This window comes from Schistocerca piceifrons, chromosome 5 (assembly GCF_021461385.2).
Source record: "Schistocerca piceifrons isolate TAMUIC-IGC-003096 chromosome 5, iqSchPice1.1, whole genome shotgun sequence".
NCBI classification, from domain to species: Eukaryota; Metazoa; Arthropoda; class Insecta; order Orthoptera; family Acrididae; genus Schistocerca; species Schistocerca piceifrons.
In genome coordinates, this window is record NC_060142.1 from 219,133,112 (window position 1) to 219,153,736 (window position 20,625).

Genomic DNA, 20,625 nt, shown 5'->3' on the forward strand with positions numbered 1-20,625 from the left:
ATTCACAGCTGCACTTGAAGTTACTGTCTGGTTCAGGCCATGGACTTAGTTGGACGAGGAAGTACAGGGAACTACTAAATTCGTTTCTTGCCAAGGTATTTAGTCACCTAAGAGCATGGAATTACAGCAGCTTGTAAGAAAGTTAGAATGCCTGGCTTCTAGGCTGAGTTCATTGCAAACGGAATACTACCACTATTGGGCAAGGATAGGTAGTGAACCGCTTATGTCCTCCTTTGAAAGGAAACATATTTGCCTAAAATGATTAACAAAAGCCACAGAACATAGGTCGAGATTTAAATCACACACCACCTTGTTCGATTTTGTCTCGAATAAATGCAAGTGGCCAGCTAAGTTAATTTTCCATTGACGAGTAATTACCGTTAAAATTCTCAATTTATCAGCCGCGACTGAGCCATTTGATACTTCTTTTAGACTCCCACTTTTTATCTGTGTTCATCACACTGTCAACCGAAATCGTATCATAAAATTTATGGAAAATGGAAATAATCGTACGGCATTATTGACTATTAGACCCTGTCATGGGTTGTGCGCTCGCATGAAGCGTCTTTCTATTTGACGCGACTTCGGAGACTTGCGCTTCTTTGGGATGATGATGAAGTGAAATGATTCGGTCCAAAAACACCCAACCCGTAATCGAAGGAAATCTGTGACCGGACTGGGAAACGAATCCGGGACCCTGCGATCTAGAGACAGACACTAACCGTTAGACCGCAATCTGAGGACACACTGATCGTAATAAGTTTTTGGTCAGACCTTATGCTGAACACTGCAGCGGACAGTCAACCTTTGCTCTTGACGACTGATGAAAAATATGTAAAATAGGTAAACGTGCATGTGACAGTGCTACAATTAAAAATAATTATTTGTTTAACGTCAGAGAATCTTCCTTTAACTTGATGTAATGTAAATCCGTGACTTTAAGAAGGGGCGTTTGACCAAAACTAATTATTTCTAAAAAAAAATATAGCTTACAGCAGCTTTTAATAGTTCCATCATGCCGTTCTTTAATTTCACTGTAGCTGTGCAGCAATGTTTGTAGAAAGTAACGCTAGCTGGTTGTACAGATGAAAAGACTAGATTTCGGTTTTGTTCCCGTTGGACAACAATTGCTTAAGACAAATTATGTCCAAGTTTTTGTAGAGGCTTTTCTTGTTCCTTTCACTGAACTACCTAATTCAGCCTTCCTAAGGGAAGGATTTATTTAAATGGAACAACGTTGATGTCCAAATCCTGCTTCTAGTGCGCTAGCTCTGCTTTGTGTTTCTGCAGCCTCCTTAAATCAATTGAAGTGAATGACAGAGTGAGGACATGCTTCTCGGCCGATGACAATACTGAATAGTACTTAATAATAAAGAATTTACAAGACTAGAATATTGCCTGTGATTTCTATTGTTTGCCTACGATATGTCCTGTCTCAACGTGTGTATTAACTTGCAGTTCTCCAGCTAGAAATACTCTAAATAACTTTGTAGACTAGACTCCTCTCTATACAATACCGAAGGCAGAGTGTGCCGTGATTTAGTACGCTCGCCATCCTTGTAGAAGCCGCCCTAACGAGCGATATACAGCAAATCCATACATATTACAGAAATTTGTGTATGTATGTAAGTATGTTGCACGTCTCCTCCTAAACCACTAGACCGATTTCAACCAGACGTGGTACTCATATCCCTTACTGTCCGACAACAATCGCTGTCGGTGTAGGAACCACCTTCCTATCGTAGTTCAGGAGATATAACGTCATGAATAATGAGATGCGTGAAAAACAGCATCGACGTGCATGACGTTTAAATTTATTACTCCTGTGCTACTGACTCTATTCGCAATGAATTTCGCAGACAGTATTCACTTATATCTCTAAATGTATCTACAAAATTATATCATGGTACCACACGCAGTTCAAGAGATAAGACGTTGTAAACACTTCGATGCGTCAAAACTGCCTCATTGTTCATGATATTTAAATTTATTATTTCCTTGCTACTAACTGTAATAGAGACACATTTTACAGACAGTGTCCGCATATGCCGCTGAATGCACCTACAGAATTATATCATTGTGCGACACAGAGATGAGGAGATATGACGCATAAACACTGAGATGCGTGTAAAAATGCGCATGAAATTTAAATTTAATGTTTCCTTGATAATAATTCTATTCGCAACTACTTTCGCAGGAGGTACTCCACATATGCCGCTGAATGTACCTACACAAATATATCGTAATACAACGCATAGTTCGATATGACGTCATAAACACTTAGATGCGTGAAAAAAAATGCCGTACCAAGCATGAAGTTTTCAATCCATACATTCTTTACTACTAAGACACTTATACAGTAGAGTCAACTGACGGCTTTCAAATGCCGAGCGCGAACGGCTGTAGCCGAAAACAATAGCTGTCTACAGTGCTATACAGGCGCGTTGGCAGAGAAACGTCTACACAATCGCGTTGTAGGTACGAGAAGCAGCTGCGCCAAGCGAACAGAAACTGCACGTTTCTAATAGAAAAGTGGCAAAATGAATACCCGGGCAATGCCGGGTTTGTCAGCTAGTATTTGATAAAGAGATGGATTTGCGTTGATGAACCGACCGTTGGAGCCATTACGTCATCTCAAGCTTCGTGTTGCGTTATTTATTTTTCTTTTATTGCCTTTGAAGCGACCAGTGTTGATGGATTGTTCTAGATTATGTGACGTAAGTAATCTAGCCATGAATTTTTTCATCTAATGGAGTACCTATTTTCACTAGATAGACAAATTCGTTCTCCAAGAGAATAATACCTCGCGATTGGTCTTCTGTTTCCTGTATCAAGTGGTATGCCGTACGTAGAAGCTCCAACGTACCCGCGAGGCTAGCTGCAATAGAGAGCTGACAGAGTGGACTAACTGTTCAACAACCCGCTGACCCGCACATTGCCTGCTGACTCGCACATTGCGGCTTTCTCCTCAGCTCCTCTTTTTGTCTTCTCTAGATTTGCCTGCTTCCGTCGAGAATTCTCTGCTTCCAGTTCCTCGAGTCGACGACGAGCTTTTCGTGCCATCAGCACAGCAGCACCTATCAGTAATGGCTTCCGGAGCCTATTCTAGATATAGTAGATGTAGACGCACACCTCTCCTTCATTTGCTATCGTTCAGTAAAATTTTCATATCATCTCTATACAAGCCAATCAATCTTCTTTGCCATTCTAATGAGTCTCTGTCCGCCACGCTCTTTCCCTGCTTAACGCTAGTTTCTCCTTTCAGACGCACAGGTTCCACTATCTTGGCTCTTCTTCTTGTGTAGCATTTGGTAATGGGAGGGGGGAGGGGGAGGGAGGAGGGGTGTTCCCGTCCACATATTTTCTCTCCTTTTCTGCTTAAGAGCTCTTCTTTTTTTCCTTTATCTCTGGACATGAAATTTATACCAGCTGCCGTCCCACTGTCCTCCATTTCAACTATGGATGTACGAAGATCATATCTTCTAGTTCTCTCAACTCATATTTTTCCATACTCACACTTCACCTCCAAAGCAACAGTGTGTCCCATAGCTACGTGTAAAGAAATTTCCTTATGAAAGTCATATCAACATTTTAGGCCAGTAAACCTTGACTTGTTGAATTGTGGTTTCTATCTTTGCACCAATCTGTTCCTGTTGACTTTCGTTCCTTCGAGCATCTTTCGCAATCTTGTTCTTCTAAAAGGAATATTCTTTCAGTACTTCATCTAAGTCTTTTGAAATTATGACGTGTAGCAAATAGTTATTATCCTTTCTGCTGCCTTTCATCTCTTCTAGTCTTGCTCTGCTTATACTCATGTGAACCTGCACGCTAAGTACACTGTTCATTTTATTCGGTAGTACTTCTTAACTCTTTATTGTTTCTACTCGAAGGTTTATACAATCTCTGAAAGTTATCATTAGCATCTGTTCCCCGCGTACTTATATCTCTGTTCTGAACGATCACTCACTTTCTTACTTACTTCTTCAGAACGCCACATAAACAACTCTATTGTAAGGGTATGTTAGCATGTGGCGCGCCACAGAATGAGCTTGTGGTTGGAATTCGCCTAGGTGGCAGCAAAACAGCGGTTGCTTCAAGACGTTGAATAGTACCAGAGGTGAACTGAGAAAAATGAAGATCCTGTTTAGGGCTCCGTAGCCGTCTCGACGCTGGAGCAACAGAAAAGGGTCTCTAGCGCAGCAGAAAGAGCGAGGGAAGAAAATCAGCTGTGGCCTTTCTACAGGAACTATCCCATCATTCGCGTAAAGTGATTTAGGGAAAGCAAAGAATTGAACCCGATTCCTTAACTCCAGAGCCATCTAGTTTGGTAAAGTATGTAGGTGGCTGGATGTCCCAGGACGTATGGTCAGTATTCAGGAATATGCCAGGAACGATCATTCGAAACAAAATAGTGTAGTAAACACAGGCTCTGAAATGTACATCTTAAGAGCTGTGAACACTTCTTTATCTTCGATACAGTGAAGCGAATCTCTTCCAATAAAAGTTCTTTGCTTTCCATATTTTGAGAGGAGGTAGTACAGACTGAAACAAGAAAAAAATTGTCTAGTAAAGAAGGACTCTGAAATATGTATCTTAAGAGTTATGAATACTTGTCCGGTAGATGAGATGTGTCCAACAGTAGCGAAGGTGAACAAGTGCTCTAGCTCTTCAGGTATGGGCTTTGGAGGCCATTTTTAGCTGAATTTTTTCTTGTTTTGGTCCATACCGCCACCTCTCAAAACATGAAAAGCAAAGAGCTTGCAGTAAAAGAGAAGTGCTCATTGGTCTTAAGGTGTGCATTTTAGAGATCATGTTTGCTGGACTTCTTTTTACTTCGAATGATCGCTCCTGTCATATCCCCGGATATTGACCATTCCTCCTGAGACACCCAATTTAAGAAAATGAGTGGCCGTGGTCTCCTGGGGTAGGGATGGGTAAAACGGACCAGTTAAAACCGATACAGGTATTTTAATTCTGAATAACTGGTATATTTCGGTAGTTGTTTGATCTCTGTTACAACAGGTGTTTTTTTATTTTTTACTAATAACCAGTTGGAAACCGAAATATTAACTGGCCATAATAGTAGTAGTGCTAATTTTTTTGTTTTTTAAAATAAAGCTGTTTTTATTCGTAAAATTTCAGTTGCTTTCAAATATTGCGTTATTATAGAAAATGGGAAAAGCTATCAGTGCTATTTTAATAGCAATTGTGACAGAAACGATCAAGAAATACATGGCATAAGAATTGGTACAGCATTGCTGAGAGAATAATGTACCTGTTACCATGTGGCGTGGCCTACTGGATGGTATGCATGTAAGTGCAGTGTACGAAACATGCCCTGTCTGGTATATACGCTAATTTCTCTCTTTTGTCGTCGGACATTTGTTGTATTACAGAATTCCGCCATCCCTAGTCCGGAAGTTTTTTAAGAAGTGTCCTATCAATGAAATACAATACTCCATGTGCCTTGAACGTTAAGATCGGCGGCGTGGGTGGTGGGAGGGTGGTGGTGTGGGGGGGTCACAAGAAACTTGCGACAACATATACATCTACATCTACATACACACACCGCAGTCCACCATACGGTGCGTGGCGGAGGGTACCTCGTACTACAACTAGCATCTTGCCTCCCTGTTCCACTCCCAAACAGAACGAGGGAAAAATGACTGCCTGTATGCCTCTGTACGTGCCCTAATCTCTCTTATCTTTGTGGTCTTTCCGCGAAATGTAAGTTGGCGGCAGTAAAATTGTACTGCAGTCAGCCTCAAATGCTGGTTCTCTAAATTTCCGCAGTAGCGATTCACCAAAAGAACCCCCTCCTTTCCTCTAGAGACTCCCACCCGAGTTCCTGAAGCATTTCCGTAACACTCGCGTGATGATCAAACCTACCAGTAACAAATCTAGCAGCCCGCCTCTGAATTGCTTCTATGTCCTCCCTCAATCCGACCTGATAGGGATCCCAAACGCTCGAGCAGTACTCAAGAATAGGTCGTATTAGTGTTTTATAAGCGGTCTCCTTTACAGATGAACCACATCTTCCCAAAATTCTACCAATGAACCGAAGACGACTATCTGCCTTCCCCACAACTGCCTTTACAGGAAAAGTGAAAAACAGCTTTTCTGTTGCCTGTCTCTACATTATATGATTTTATCTGCTTGTAGCCCGTGAAAAGGACAAATTAAAACGAAAAACAGAGTTCTCCAACCTAAGTTTTCACCCTTTAGCAGTGACTATGCCTAATGCCCAAACAGTTGTATGATCCTCGATTACAACGCGATTTTTCGGCAGAGTTTCAAAAAATGAGAACCAAGAGGAGAATACTAGAATTTTTTGTAGTATTCAATCATTTATTACTTTTAGAGGAAACCAGCGAACGGTGGACGGACTTAAAACTGAGTGAGTCAAAATTTTTCAGGTGTTATTTGATTTCTCCGTTTATTACAGGAAATAATAAGATTTAAAAAGTCGAAAATCGGTTATTTTGAGCGGTTTTAACATTCGGGTTAACCTGGAGTTAAAAAAAAGAAATACAGCGTAACTGAAAACGGGTTGTTTCAGCGATAACCGTCATCCCTATCCTGGTGGTGTGGCTGGGTGTCGTTAGATGCATCTCAATTTGTTGATTCTGAAATTTCTGCGAGGATGTCCGTCGTGCTGCAGGCGGTTTCGGCGCGGTGTGGTGGCAACATTGAAGCGGGCCGGGGCCGGCGCGAGCGCGGAGCCGAACCGAAGCCGCGGCGCCAGCGGCCGCTCGCCGACCCGGCTACTCCTGCGACTCGCGAGATTAGTCTTCTGTCCGGCTCGCGGCAGTGCACTTCACCGAAGGACGGCGAGAGCATGGCGGCGGCTGAAGACGGGCCTCGGCGGGGTGCGCAGCTGGAGGCCGTACTCGTCGCCGATCGACAGCCCGACGGCGACGGTGAGTGTTCCCCATCCGTCGTCCAGAGCGACAACAGCTGGAGGGAGGGGCAATGACGTTGTGGGGTCGCGCCGTAGCTCGAAGCTCGCCAAACGACCCGTCTGGCGGCGCGACTGCCGAGGGAATTTAATCGCGAGCGGAAAACCATTCGATGCAAATGTTGGTATTGTTATCGTGGGATGATGCATTTATCGCCACACATTTGTTTACATCTACATGCTGCTGCCTAGCTTTGTTTATAATCACATGTATGGCATAAGAGCTAACATTTTGTTCTCAAACACACGATGTTATGGCATTATCATGATTAACTTCTCGTGGTCGGGGTTCACAGTTATGCAGAAATTTTTAAAGGACGTCACGTTCGCCGTTGACTTTAGAAATTACTTATTTCACTATTGCAATTTCGGTGTTTAGGCCGTTTTCAAGTGATATTGCAAAAGCTAAAATAATACTAAGATGAAGCATAGATTGTACTGGTATATACAGAACTACACAAACATGACATGTAGACAGTTCATTAAAAAAATGACAGATAAACTTTTGTTCTCAAACACACGATGGGAATTATCATTTACAGCTAACTAATTAACTTCTCATGGTCGGGGTTCACAGTCATGCAGAATTTTTTAAAGGACGTCAGGTTCGCCGTTGACTTTAGAAATTATTTATTTCACTATTGCAACTTCGGTGTTTAGGCCGCTTTCAAGTGATATTGCCAAAGCTAAAATAATACTAAGATGAAGCACAGAGTGTAATGGTATATACAGAACAACACGAACATGACATGTAGACAGTTTTACGTAAAAAAAAAAAATGCTGGCAACAACATGACATTATGTCAACATCAAAAGTACGCCTTTTCAGTGTAGAAATACAATAACCGAAGACAAGTGTGCGTCGTGAAATGATGTAAACTACACGAAATGTTAACAATGTTAACATCGTTCACGTAAATCGTTACAAATCGATATTGTAGCACATTGTTTACATCGATTTGTAACATATCGTGCAACTTACATCATTTCACAACGTAATATTCAGAACTCTTTTGTAGCAGCAGGATTCAGAAGCTTCTGTTCTCTTTTGTCTGGCCGAGCGGTTCTAGGCGCTGTAGTCTGGAACCGCGCGACTGCTACGGTCGCTGGTTCGGATCCTGCCTCGGGCATGGATGTGTGTGATGTCCTTAGGTTAGTTAGGTTTAAGTAGTTCTAAGTTCTAGGGGACTGATGACCACAGCAGTTAAGTCCCATAGTGCTCAGAGCAATTTGAAATTTTTTCTTCTTGTCTGAACTGTTTACTGTCCACGGTTCACATCCACACAAGGCTACACTCCAGACACCTTCACAAGAGACTTCGTAACACTTAACTTTATGCTTATTGTTAACAAGTTTCTGTTTTTCAAAAACGCTCTTCTCACTAAAAAGTTTTCAATGGCGCCAGTCAGCATTTTATATCCTCACTATTGCGTCAGTTATCGTGCTGCCCAAATAGCAAAATGCTTCTATAACTTTTTAGTGTGTCATTTCATAATCCCAGTCCCTCAGAGTTGACTGATTTAATTCGATAATATTCCGTTACCTTTGTGTTATTTTTGTTGATGTTCATCCTATGACCTCTTTTCAAGGCATTACGTATTCCTTTCAACTCATGTACCTCGTCCTTTCTCGTCTCTGAGAGAATTGTATCTCATCGGCAGATCTCAAAGTGGTCGTTTCTACTCTTTGAATTTCGATTCCCTTTTCAAATGTCTCATTCGTTTTCTTTTCTGCTTGCTCAATGTACAGACTGACCAATGTCGGTGATAGGCTATGACCATTTCTCACTCTCGTCTCAACTGCTGCTTCGCGTCCGTGTCTTCAGACTCTTAATCAGGATTTATTTCGTGTCGTTCCGAGTTGCCAACGCAGTGCAGCAGTGGGGTGCGCAGCTGTAGCAGCCGCTGGGCAGCTGTTTTCATCTACTAGCCATACTCATCCAACATAATGATCTTTAGTATCTTCGCGCACCAAGGTCGCTAAGTTTTGAACCAGGCGATCACTTCTCCGTGCACGAAGGGTCTGTGTGATACACACTGAGGTAACAAAAGTCAAGGCATGGCAATATGCACATATACAGATGGCGGTAGCAACGCGTACACAAGGATAAAAAACCAACGCATTGACGGACTTGTCATTTGTACTCTGGTGATTCATGTGGAAAGGTTTCCGACGTGATTATGGCCGCACAGCGGGAACTAACAGACTTTGAACACGGAGAGAGAGTTGGAGCTAGACGCCTGGGACATTCCGTTCCGAAAATCGGTAGGGAATTAGATATTCCGAGATCCACACTGTCAAGAGTGTGCGAGAATAACATGTTCCAGGTATTTTTTTTCACCACGAGCAACACAGCGGCCGACGGCCTTCGCTTGACGACCAAGTGCAGCGGAGTTTGCTTAGTGTTGTTAGTGCTAACAGACAAGCAACACTACATGAAATAACAGCAGAAATCAAATGTGGGACGTACGATGAACGTATCCGTTAGGACAGAACGGCGAAATGTGGCGTTAATGGGCTATGGCAGACCGGCCGCTGTGGTCGAGCGGTTCTAGGCGCTTCAGTCCCATAGTGCTCAGGGCATTTCAACCATTTGGGCTATGGCAGCAGACGACAGACGCGAGTGCCTTTGCTAACACCACGACATCGCCTTCAACGGTGGTCATATCAGTTAGACCACAGACGACCGGAAAACCGTGGCCACGTCAGATGGGTCCCGATTTCAGTTGGTAAGAGCGGACGATAGAGTTTGGCGCAGTCATGGACTCAAGTTGTCAACAAGGTACTGTGCATGCTGGTGGTGGCTCCACAATTGTGTGGGCTGTGTTTACGTGGATTGGACTGGATCCTCTGGTCCAACTGAACCGATCATTGACTGGAAATGGCTATGGTCGTCTACATGGAGGCCATTTGCAGCCGTCCATTGGCTTAATGTTCCCAAACAACGACCGAATTTTTATGGATGACAATGCATCATGTCAACGGGCCACAATTGTTCGCGATTAGTTTGATGAACTTTCTGGACAGCTCGAGCGAATGGCTTGGCCACCCAGGTTGCCCGATGTGAATCCCATCGAATATTTATGAATCATAATGCAGATGTCAGTTCGTGCACAAAATCCTGCACCGGCAAGACTTTGGCACTTACGGACGACTATAGAGGCAGCGTGGTTCAGCAGTTCTGCGGGGAACTTCCGACATGGTGAGTCGATGCCACGTAGAGTTTTTGCACTACGCCGGGCAAAAGGAGATGCGACATGATATTAGGAGGTATCCCATGACTTGTCACCTCAGTGTAGAGTGTCGTTACCATTTTTATATTTTTCTGTTTTTTGAATTATTCACTGCTGAGCGAGTGTGCAATTTCCCTTGTTTCACAGCTGCTGGTGACTCTTCTGTGCATGTTCTTTCAGAGACTTAACCAAGCCGTTTTATGTCCCTGGAAAATTATAAAATACGATATAACATACGCACATTCCGACTCACAGAAATAGCATTTTCACTGCAATTTAATTGTTCTTCCAGCATTACACCAAGATCTCTAACGCACGAAATAAGAGCAATATTTACATATTATGGAATTACGAAAGAGATCTGCGCGGATGTGAAATGCAAGTCATTGATGCACTATGATGATTGGTCACGATTTAATTGGGTTCATCCTGTCCTGTATTATGTTGAATAACTCAGAAACAGTCTGTAGATCTTCATCAGTGGAGTTTATAACTTCCATTATGATTTTTAGTCTAGTGCTCAGATGTTAGTGGAGATCGGCCACGCAACAATCGGTGGTTACGATATTAAAAGTATGGAAGAAACGCCATTCAAAATAAAGTGAATGCCATGGTTCTAAAACTCATCGTCGATGGGCATGTGAAGTTGCGTCTCTTCATTGCTTATTTTGTGTTCCCTTCTTTAGCACTTTTGACTTCCGTGTCAGTTATGATTCAAAACATATAAGGGCTGAAGCAATTGGTAAGGACGATGCCTCTGATTTATCATTCATTGACTGTATTAGATCTGAGCCATTCGTCTCTTGTTGGCGCAACTTACTCAGAGACGCTAGTGTCACGGATACAGTGGTTACCTGTGCGGTTGGTCCTGGAAGAGGTTCGAGTTCTCCCTCGGGCATGGGTGTGTGTGTTTGTCCTTACGATAATTTATGTTAAGTAGTGTGTAAGCTTAGGGACTGATGACCTTAGCAGTTAAGTCCCATAAAATTTCACACACACAGTGGTTACCACCCAAGATACAACAAATAACAAAGCACCGACATCACAGGTAGTATTCACGAAAAATGGTAAACCTGCATTACTTTTTCGTTTAGTCTAAACCAAATTCTAAACCATGCACCCAGATAGTAACTGAAAGCACTGCGCATAAATGAATGCGGACTTACGCTTCGTTCCAATTAGTGGTAGGGATCATTTCGCCCCCAAGAAGCGTCGTGATGTGTAATCTTCGGACGCTATCGTTGGCGTTGTCTGAGGTGAGGTTGGAGAAACCCTCCATCATCATCATCATCTCAGCCTTTCCCCACGCCATGTGGGGTCGGCGTTTTTTTGCTGGATCCTTCTCTTCCATAAATGCCTATCCAGTGCATCTTCTCTGAGTCATCCTTTCTCCCGTAGGTCCTCTGCTACCTTGTCTTTCCACCTCTGCTTTCGATATTGTTTAACACGCATCGAGACTGTTGCAGAGTGTTGGCGATCAGAAGTGGCTTCTAGTACATATAGGTAAGTTATTATGCGGATGCAAAGTCCTCACTATAACTGAAGTTACATATTTGTATTATTTCTGAATTTGCAAATGTTCTGTACAATTATTTAGGATTTAGCTCTATCGGATTCTAGATTTTTCTATGCTAAACGAACAGGCGCAGTGATGAAGCTGCTGGAAACATTATCTAGAGGAGTCTCTGTCTACATCTACATCTACATCTATACTCCGCAAGCCACCCAACGGTGTGTGGCGGAGGGCACTTTACGTGCCACTGTCATTACCTCCCTTTCCTGTTCCAGTCGCGTATAGTTCGCGGGAAGAACGACTGTCTGAAAGCCTCCGTGCGCGCTCTAATCTCTCTCATTTTACATTCGTGATCTCCTCGGGAGGTATAAGTAGGGGGAAGCAATATATTCGATACCTCATCCAGAAACGTACCCACTCGAAACCTGGCGAGCAAGCTACACCGCGATGCAGAGCGCCTCTCTTGCAGAGTCTGCCACTTGAGTTTGTTAAACATCTCCGTAACGCTATCACGGTCACCAAATAACCCTGTGACGAAACGCGCCGCTCTTCTTTGGATCTTCTCTATCTCCTCCGTCAACCCGATGTGGTACGGATCCCACACTGATGAGCAATACTCAAGTATAGGTCGAACGAGTGTTTTGTAAGCCACCTCCTTTGTTGATGGACTACATTTTCTAAGGACTCTCCCAATGAATCTCAACCTGGTACCCGCCTTACCAACAATTAATTTTATATGGTCATTCCACTTCAAATCGTTCCGCACGCATACTCCCAGATATTTTACAGAAGTAACTGCTACCAATTTTTGTTCCGCTATCATATAACCATACAATAAAGGATCCTTCTTTCTGTGTATTCGCAATAGATTACATTTGTCTATGTTAAGGGTCAGTTGCCACTGCCTGCACCAAGTGCATATCCGCTGCAGATATTCCTGCATTTCGCTACAATTTTCTAATGCTGCAACTTCTCTGTATACTACAGCATCATCCGCGAAAAGCCGCATGGAACTTCCGACAGTATCTACTAGGTCGTTTATATATATTGTGAAAAGCAATGGTCCCATAACACTCCCCTGTGGCACGCCAGAGGTTAGTTTAATGTCTGTAGACGTCTCTCCATTGATAACAACATGCTGTGTTCTGTTTGCTAAAAACTCTTCAATCCAGCCACACAGCTGGTCTGATATTCCGTAGGCTCTTACTGTGTTTATCAGGCGACAGTGCGGAACCGTATCGAACGCCTTCCGGAAGTCAAGAAAAATAACATCTATCTGGGAGCCTGTATCTAATATTTTCTGGGTCTCATGAACAAATAAAGCGAGTTGGGTCTCACACGATCGCTGTTTCCGTCCATTTATCCCAGTGTAGATTATCACTGGTACCTGAAGGCTACGGAGGGGTCTTGGTCCCATGATGGTTCAACGAGGAGAGTTTATTTTCTAGCGTGGATCCCGAACGGGTATGTGTTCGGATAAGTTGCTTACTGTTTGCCACTTCTTATTTGAACCATCTTCTGGTTTCAGGCATCTCAGTTTTATTTCCTCCCCGATCTTTATATACGTTTGTGTGCAAAACATAAGGACGAAAGTAACTTTCGCATAATTTGTCACTGCCGAGTAACATAGTTCAGCGCAGCATAGTACAGAAAGTAAGGGAAAGAAATAGGCGATGAGATGAACGGAAATGAGACTTTTTTTCTAAACAATAATTACACTGAAGTCACCGCGATTTACAATCGTCCACTGGATATTACCCACGGCGGGACTTGGATCCTAATAGGATTCGGGTTCGTGATCACCACGGACGACGTGCATGTCCTGCGACGTGGTCCTATGCTGGCCACAATGTCGGTAAGGAGTTCTTGTGTTAGGGCATTCCAATCCTCCACTAGAGCGGTCGACAACGGTTGGATAGTCGTTGGTGCATGTGGGCGTGCTGAAGTATATCTCCCAAAATCATTTTGTACTTGCTCACAGAGATTTAAGTCGGGGGAATGGGCACTCCAGTCCGTTCGCCGAGTACCCTCTCATTCCAAGAGCTTCTCCATCTGTGCAGCTCAACGGTTGCGCATTATCATCCATGTGAATGGAGTCGCGCCAGAATGAACCCCTGAAAAGACGGAGCGCAGTGTCGCAATAATGTTGATCCGCGAGTGTACATTTACCAAAGATTTCGAGGTCAGTACGTCCATGCAACATTGTGCTTCCCGACCCCATAGTAGCTGGTCCACCGAAACGATCATGTTCGACAATGCTGGATGTACCCTCTTATGGCGAGAGGTGGGATCATGTGATTCACCTAGGAACTGGCTGTGTATTTCGTTCAATCGAGTGAGCTTCATTGTTAAAGTCTTTATCAAAATATACGTATGTAATTGAGTCTTTAGTAGACTCTTATTTAAATAATTTAGGTGAAGATAAGTGCTATAGGTGCATCAAACATGGTCATCAGATGTTTTTGTGGACCTTTTCCTCAGGAGCAGTAGTGGCGGGACATTTGAGGTGGAACTTGGAGAGGATTGACGTCAATTTCGTAATCATGTTATAGTATTAGGTGGAGATTTGAAATTACCAGCTGCAGACTGAGATTCTCAAGTGATTAAGACGGATAGTACCGACAGGGAATCAAATGAAATTGTTCTGACTGCATTATCCTGAAACTATCTTGTGCAGCTAATCAGAGAACCGACTCGTGAAGGTAACACTATAGATCATCTGGTCATCAACTGGGCGGAACTTTTCGAGTCTGCTTAGAACAAGGAACCAGCGATCGAAAGGCTATTACAGCATCACTGAATACTGCTGTAAAGAGGAATGTAAGGAAAGATAAGAATATATTTGTGCTTAGCAAGAGCGACAAGAAATATATTTCAGATTAACTGAACAGTCAACATTAAAAATCCTTCTGCAGGACCGAAAATTTTGAGCATAAATGGACAAAACCTTAGACAGAATGTGCCGCGCAAAGCTGTGAGCAATGGGAAAGACACTTCGTGATTCAACGGCCATGTTTGAAAACTATTGCGAAAACGAAGAGGGTTTCGGTGCATAGCCAAAGCTTCACAAACAGAAATAGAACGAATCCAAAATTATTCAAATGGTTCAGATGGCTCTGAGCACTATGGGACTCAACTTCTGAGGTCATTAGTCCCCTAGAACTTAGAACTAGTTAAACCTAATTAACCTAAGGACATCACAAACATCCAAGCCCGAGGCAGGATTCGAACCTGCGCCCGTAGCGGTCTTGCGGTTCCAGACTGCAGCGCCTTTAACCGCACGGCCACTTCGGGCGGCTCCAAAATTATTGTAATAGAGAATTGCGTGTAGTTTTCAATGAAACTGTGCTAATAATGAAACTGTAAAACCGTCGTGCCTGTCTGTCTGAACACGCTAATCTCCAGAACTACTGGACGAATTTTCATGGGGTCTTCACAGCTAAATTGAGCGTAGCCTGGTGCAACGTATTCCATCAAAGTTGGTCATGGAAAAAAATATATCGTAATTTAAAGTTTGAAAGTCTACTCGGTTTGGTAGTTATGAGTGGTTTGGTATATTTACCTCAGAAGTATTTTCGGAAGTTAACGTCAGTGACTGAACTAAGCGCAGAAGTCTTATCTTTACGAATTCAAAAATGGTTCAAATGGCTCTGAGCACTATGGGACTTAACATCTATGGTCATCAGTCCCCTAGAACTTAGAACTACTTAAACCTAACTAACCTAAGGACATCACACAACACCCAGCCATCACGAGGCAGAGAAAATCCCTGTCCCCGCCGGGAATCGAACCCGGGAACCCGGGCGTGGGAAGCGAGAACGCTACAGCACGACCACGAGATGCGGGCCTTTACGAATTAAATTAACATTAATTTAATTGGCTAAAATATACGCAATTACTGATTTCACTTTGTGCGTTAAAAACCTAACGAAATTACTTTGCTTCATTCGATAGGTGTCATTTATATTGGACTTCTTGGCTAGAAGAAACGAATTTATTGATCAAGTCATCCTATAAGGGTTCCATTTTTACCGACTGATGTACGGAACTCCAAAAAGCTAGGGTGTGCAAAGGCTCTTCTACCACTTGACAACTCTGCAGTTCACGCTTTAAGTGCCTGCCAGAGAGTTTTTCGAACAACCCTCAGACTATTTCTTTACTGTTCCACTCTCTAACACCGCTTGGGAAAAATGTACTCTTAGATGTTTCCGTGTGAGCTCTGATGTCTCTTATTTTATTATGATGATCATTTCTTCCTATGTAGGTTGGCGTCCAGAAAATACTTTCACATTCAGAGGAGAAAGTTGGTAATGGAAATTTCGTGAAACGATTTCGCCGCAACGAAAAACTCCCTTTGGTTTAATGTTTACCACCCCAACTCGCTTATCATGTCCGTAACGCTCTGCCCTATTTCGCAATAATACAAAACGAGCTGCCCTTCTTTGGACTTTTTTAATTTCCGTTGCGAAGCACGGGTGTATAGCTAGTTAGAAAATAAAATTCCATCTACCAGTTTGACAAAAAATCCTTAGAAGTTTGGCTTTATGCTAAATCAGTAAGCGGATCGAAGACATCTGTTCAGACATTCTGTGAATATAATGGCATCGAAGCGGAGGATGACAGAGAGAAGACCGAAACACTAAACGACTTTATCCAAAACTGTTTCAGTGATAAAGTCTACTTTAAATCGTCGCACGAAATGAAGAATGACACTGAGTGGCATCGTGTGGTGTTCAGCGATGAGCCTCGCTTCTGTCTCTAGAAGTCAGAGCGACGTCAATGTGTCTGTAAACGATTTGATGAAAGTTCAAAGGAAGTAACGACTCTCGAGACGACACATCTTAAACTCTGTCCGCCCCCGATAGCTGAATGGTCAGCGTGATGGATTGTCAATCCTCTGGGCCCGGGTTCGATTCCCGACTGGGTCGGGGAATTTTCTCCGCCCAGGGACCGGGTGTTGTGCTGTACTCATCATCATCCTATCATCCTCATCGACTGCAGGTCACCGAAGTGGCGTCAGATTGAAAGACGGGCACCCGGCGAACGGTCTGCCCGACGGGGGTCCCTAGCCATACGATTAAGAAAAAAACAAAAAAGAACTTAAACTCTTGGTACCACTGTGTGGGGAGCTATTCTGTATGATAGGAGGACTGGTTTATGAAGAGAGACGAAATGTTCTTAGTATGTGACAAGAATGGTAAATCCTGTTACCACATCCTTCGTGAGCAGGTTAACAACAGGATAATGCAAGACCCTTCACTTCACTTCAAGTCACAAACTCCTTGAGAAATCTAGGGATCCTCCACTTATCCGCGTGTTCCCAAGATTTGTCGTTTACAGAGCGTGTCTGGTATTCGATTGGGAACGTACATTTTCAGACCGGCCTCCAGCCAGCAATATACGTGAACCGACGCAGCATATGTATCAAGAAATGTCTCAAGATGACATTTAGGGTCTGTTTGTTTCCATACAACAGTGTATTCGTACCCGTGAGGGTGACATTTCTTACTGATGTTCTTAATAGACATCAGTTCCGAATGGAATGAAAGTTAATCATTTAATACTCCTTATGTGAAGAACATATGCATGAAGTTTATAAATAGCGGACTAGTGTTAGGGCCGTTGGGTAAATAGTGCCCTATTTTTACAGCAGGCAATACACACAGAAAAACTTTATTTTAGGTACTTTATTTTAGGCAAAGGTCCCGAGTTCGAGTCTCGGTCGGGCACACAGTTTTAATCTGCCAGGAAGTTTCATATCAGCGCACACTCCGCTGCAGAGTGAAAATCTCATTCTGGAAACCTCCCCCAGGCTGTGGCTAAGCCATGTCTCCGCAATATCCTTTCTTTCAGGAGTGCTAGTTCTGCAAGTTTCGCAGGAGAGCTTCTGTAAAGTTTGGAAGGTAGGAGACGAGATACTGGCAGAAGTAAAGCTGTGAGTACCGGGCGTGAGTCGTGCTTCGGTAGCTCAGATGGTAGAGCACTTTCCCGCGAAAGGCAAAGGTCCCGAGTTCGAGTCTCGGTTGGGCACACAGTTTTAATCTGCCAGGAAGTTTCATATCAGAGCACACTCCGCTGCAGAGTGAAAATCTCATTCTGGAAACCTCCCCCAGGCTGTGGCTAAGCCATGTCTCCGCAATATCCTTTCTTTCAGGAGTGCTAGTTCTGCAAGTTTCGCAGGAGAGCTTCTGTGAAGTTTGGAAGGTGGGAGACGAGATACCGGCGGAAGTAAAGCTGTGAGTACCGGGCGTGAGTCGTGCATCGGTAGCTCAGATGGTAGAGCACTTTCCCGCGAAAGGCAAAGGTCCTGAGTTCGAGTCTCGGTCGGGCACACAGTTTTAATCAGTCAGGAACTGTTGGAACTGAGCTCTATGATTGACCACGTTCTGGACGTCATCTCACAGCCACTGCTCCCAGTGAATCTGGGGATGTTATTTGTGCAGACCGGCGCTTCACTGTTCGACAGTTGCTTTGCAGCTATCGGTGAGCACTGAAAATGTGCGTGCAGCGCTTGAGACCTTTGGTTACTCAAATGGGTTTCTCGAATACTCACAACAGACGACAAGATTAAATGAAAAGCCATGTCATCTTAACTGTTGGAGCAGACAGAGGCGAATGTAGTCCATCACAGATCGTTATATTTGACGAAACGTAGTACAACACTCTGATCCGGAAAGAAACCGCTTTTGGGGGAGCGATAGTGTCATTCTCGTGGATGTCTTGCTAAATGAGCCACTATTAACTGAAATGCATATGTGAAGACTTTAAACAAACTTAAGAACCGGAGAAGAGGAGGAAGAGATTAGTGTTTAACGTTCAGTCGACAACGAGGTCGTTAGAGACGGAGGACAAGGTCGGATTAGGGAAGGATGGAGAAGGAAAGCAGCCGTGACCTTTCGAAGGAACCGTCCCGGCATTTGCCTTAAGCGATTTGAGGAAATCACGGAAAACCTAAATTAGGATGGCGGACGCGGATTTGAACCGTCATCCTCCCGAATCCGCGTCCAGTGTGCTAACCATTGCGCTACCATGATCGGTAAACTTAAGAACCGTTTCCTATGAGTTCAGTCTGACGAGAATAAAAAAAAATCTTGCTCCATTACGACAAAGCACGCTCACACATAAGTCTCAGAAACCAGCAAATCATCACCAGACTGGATTGGAAATCATTACCCAACAGCCTAGGCTTGGCCACACGATTTTCCATGTGTTTGGACAGCCGATGGATTCTCTACGTGGGCCATCGTAAGGCAACAGAACGTGATGTATGAAGAAAACCAGTATGTGTAAAAGAAACATTTATTGATACTGACATCAAATTCCAACTCTTAAAAACAAATATATTCCGACAAAAAATTGTGGGACATTATTTAGTGAACGACCATGGAACTTTCCAGTTCCGACAGTATAGTAGCAACACTGACACTAGAATGTGCAAAACAGATTACAAAAAAATGGTTCAAATGGCTCTGAGCACTATGGGACTTAACTTCTGAGGTCATCAGTCCCCTAGAACTTAGAACTACTTAAAGCTAAGTAACCTAAGGACATCACACACATCCATGCCCGAGGCAGGATTCGAACCTGTGACCGTAGCCGCCGCGAGGTTCCGGACCGAAGCGCCTAGAATCGCTCGACCACAGCGGCTGGCAAAACAGATTACAGATGGTGTTGGTCGAGACATTTACGTACAGGTGAAAAGCTTAACGCAAGAAGTAGAAAGTGATGGAGGACAACATCGAAAGTGCCCGAAATTTCGAAACTAAGTGAAAAAAGAAATAAACCCACCGAGCCTGTTATGGGAAGCATTTTTAATTACTTGAGGTACTGCCCTCAACACTTGCCACACACATCGTTTGGCCAACTCTGTCGACTGTGCATCAGAAATGAAAACACCAATCCAGCATGGTGATCTTGAAAGAACAAAACCCAGCGCCAAAACAGCTTACTTCAAATAAATGGCCCTCCGCATTCAATCGACTGTCCATTCGGGATCTTCGCCGTAGTCCTTTCTAGCCTTACATACTATAACCGATCATTCACATAGTCGGTGTCCTACGAGGAAGATATCCCGTTTGTTCGAGTGTACTAAAAGCGATACACCATCCTAGCTTGCACAAGTTATTAACCGCACTTTCGCCGGATGGAAAGCCTGCGTCACAGCCGTCACGAAGCAGAAAATGAGACTTGTAGCAACTTCTCCTCGCCTTCCCCCTCCACCTGGAACGAATCGGGGCGCCGTGCCTCAATTGGTTTCGTTTGGCTTCTGAATCTCTCGGGGTAGTGCTCCTGCCTCTTGCCTCGTAAAGTGCACATCACGGATTATATTCCCATTTGGGACACTGGTGTTGGTTTTACACATGCCGTTCTGCCTACTGATGTGTGTCCATGCCGCTTGCTTAATGGTCGCAAGCTAAAGACCATCATTTTGAAGTTTCTTTTAGAAATCGGCTTTCATTTTGCTATTGATATGCGTCAGCGTTTTCTCCAAATCCTCTTTACAGTTCGTGTGTCTGCTTAACAACTCACTTCTTTAAATATGAACAAGAGATTTATGTCAACATTGTCACCTGAGCTGTACACTGAATTTTTCTAGTGCCGTTCCTGTCAAAGGGCCTGTCCACATATTTTACTCTGCTGAGAAGTCGCTTATCTTTAAATACCTTCCCTTAACCTACGAAAAATCTGATAGACTATTAAACGAGGATATTAACCAATGTTTAGTCAGGGCGCCCAATCCACCTAAAGCCAGTATCCCGGAGTCTCGATCTTCTAACCGGCCAACCAGTCAGATCTCGGGCGCACTGGTCTCTTATGTTACGGCTGCTTCATTAGATAAAATGTCAAATTTGTTCCATATTGCTTTTACAGGATAGACACTCATAAATTGATAAATTCTAAAGTGTGGTATTCGTCTTCTT

General features: G+C 43.5%; 1 protein-coding gene across 1 annotated transcript in view; it reads left to right on the forward strand.

The window, feature by feature from the left end:
* The first annotated feature begins 6,785 nt into the window (after window positions 1–6,785).
* The window catches only part of LOC124797877 (aldehyde dehydrogenase, dimeric NADP-preferring-like), a 201,924-nt gene continuing 188,084 nt past the window's right edge, over window positions 6,786–20,625 (forward strand). Inside the window, exon 1 of the mRNA XM_047260968.1 lies at window positions 6,786–6,920. Coding sequence (XP_047116924.1) covers window positions 6,839–6,920 — 82 coding nt within the window. The 5' untranslated portion in view covers window positions 6,786–6,838. The remainder of the gene's footprint in view (window positions 6,921–20,625) is intronic.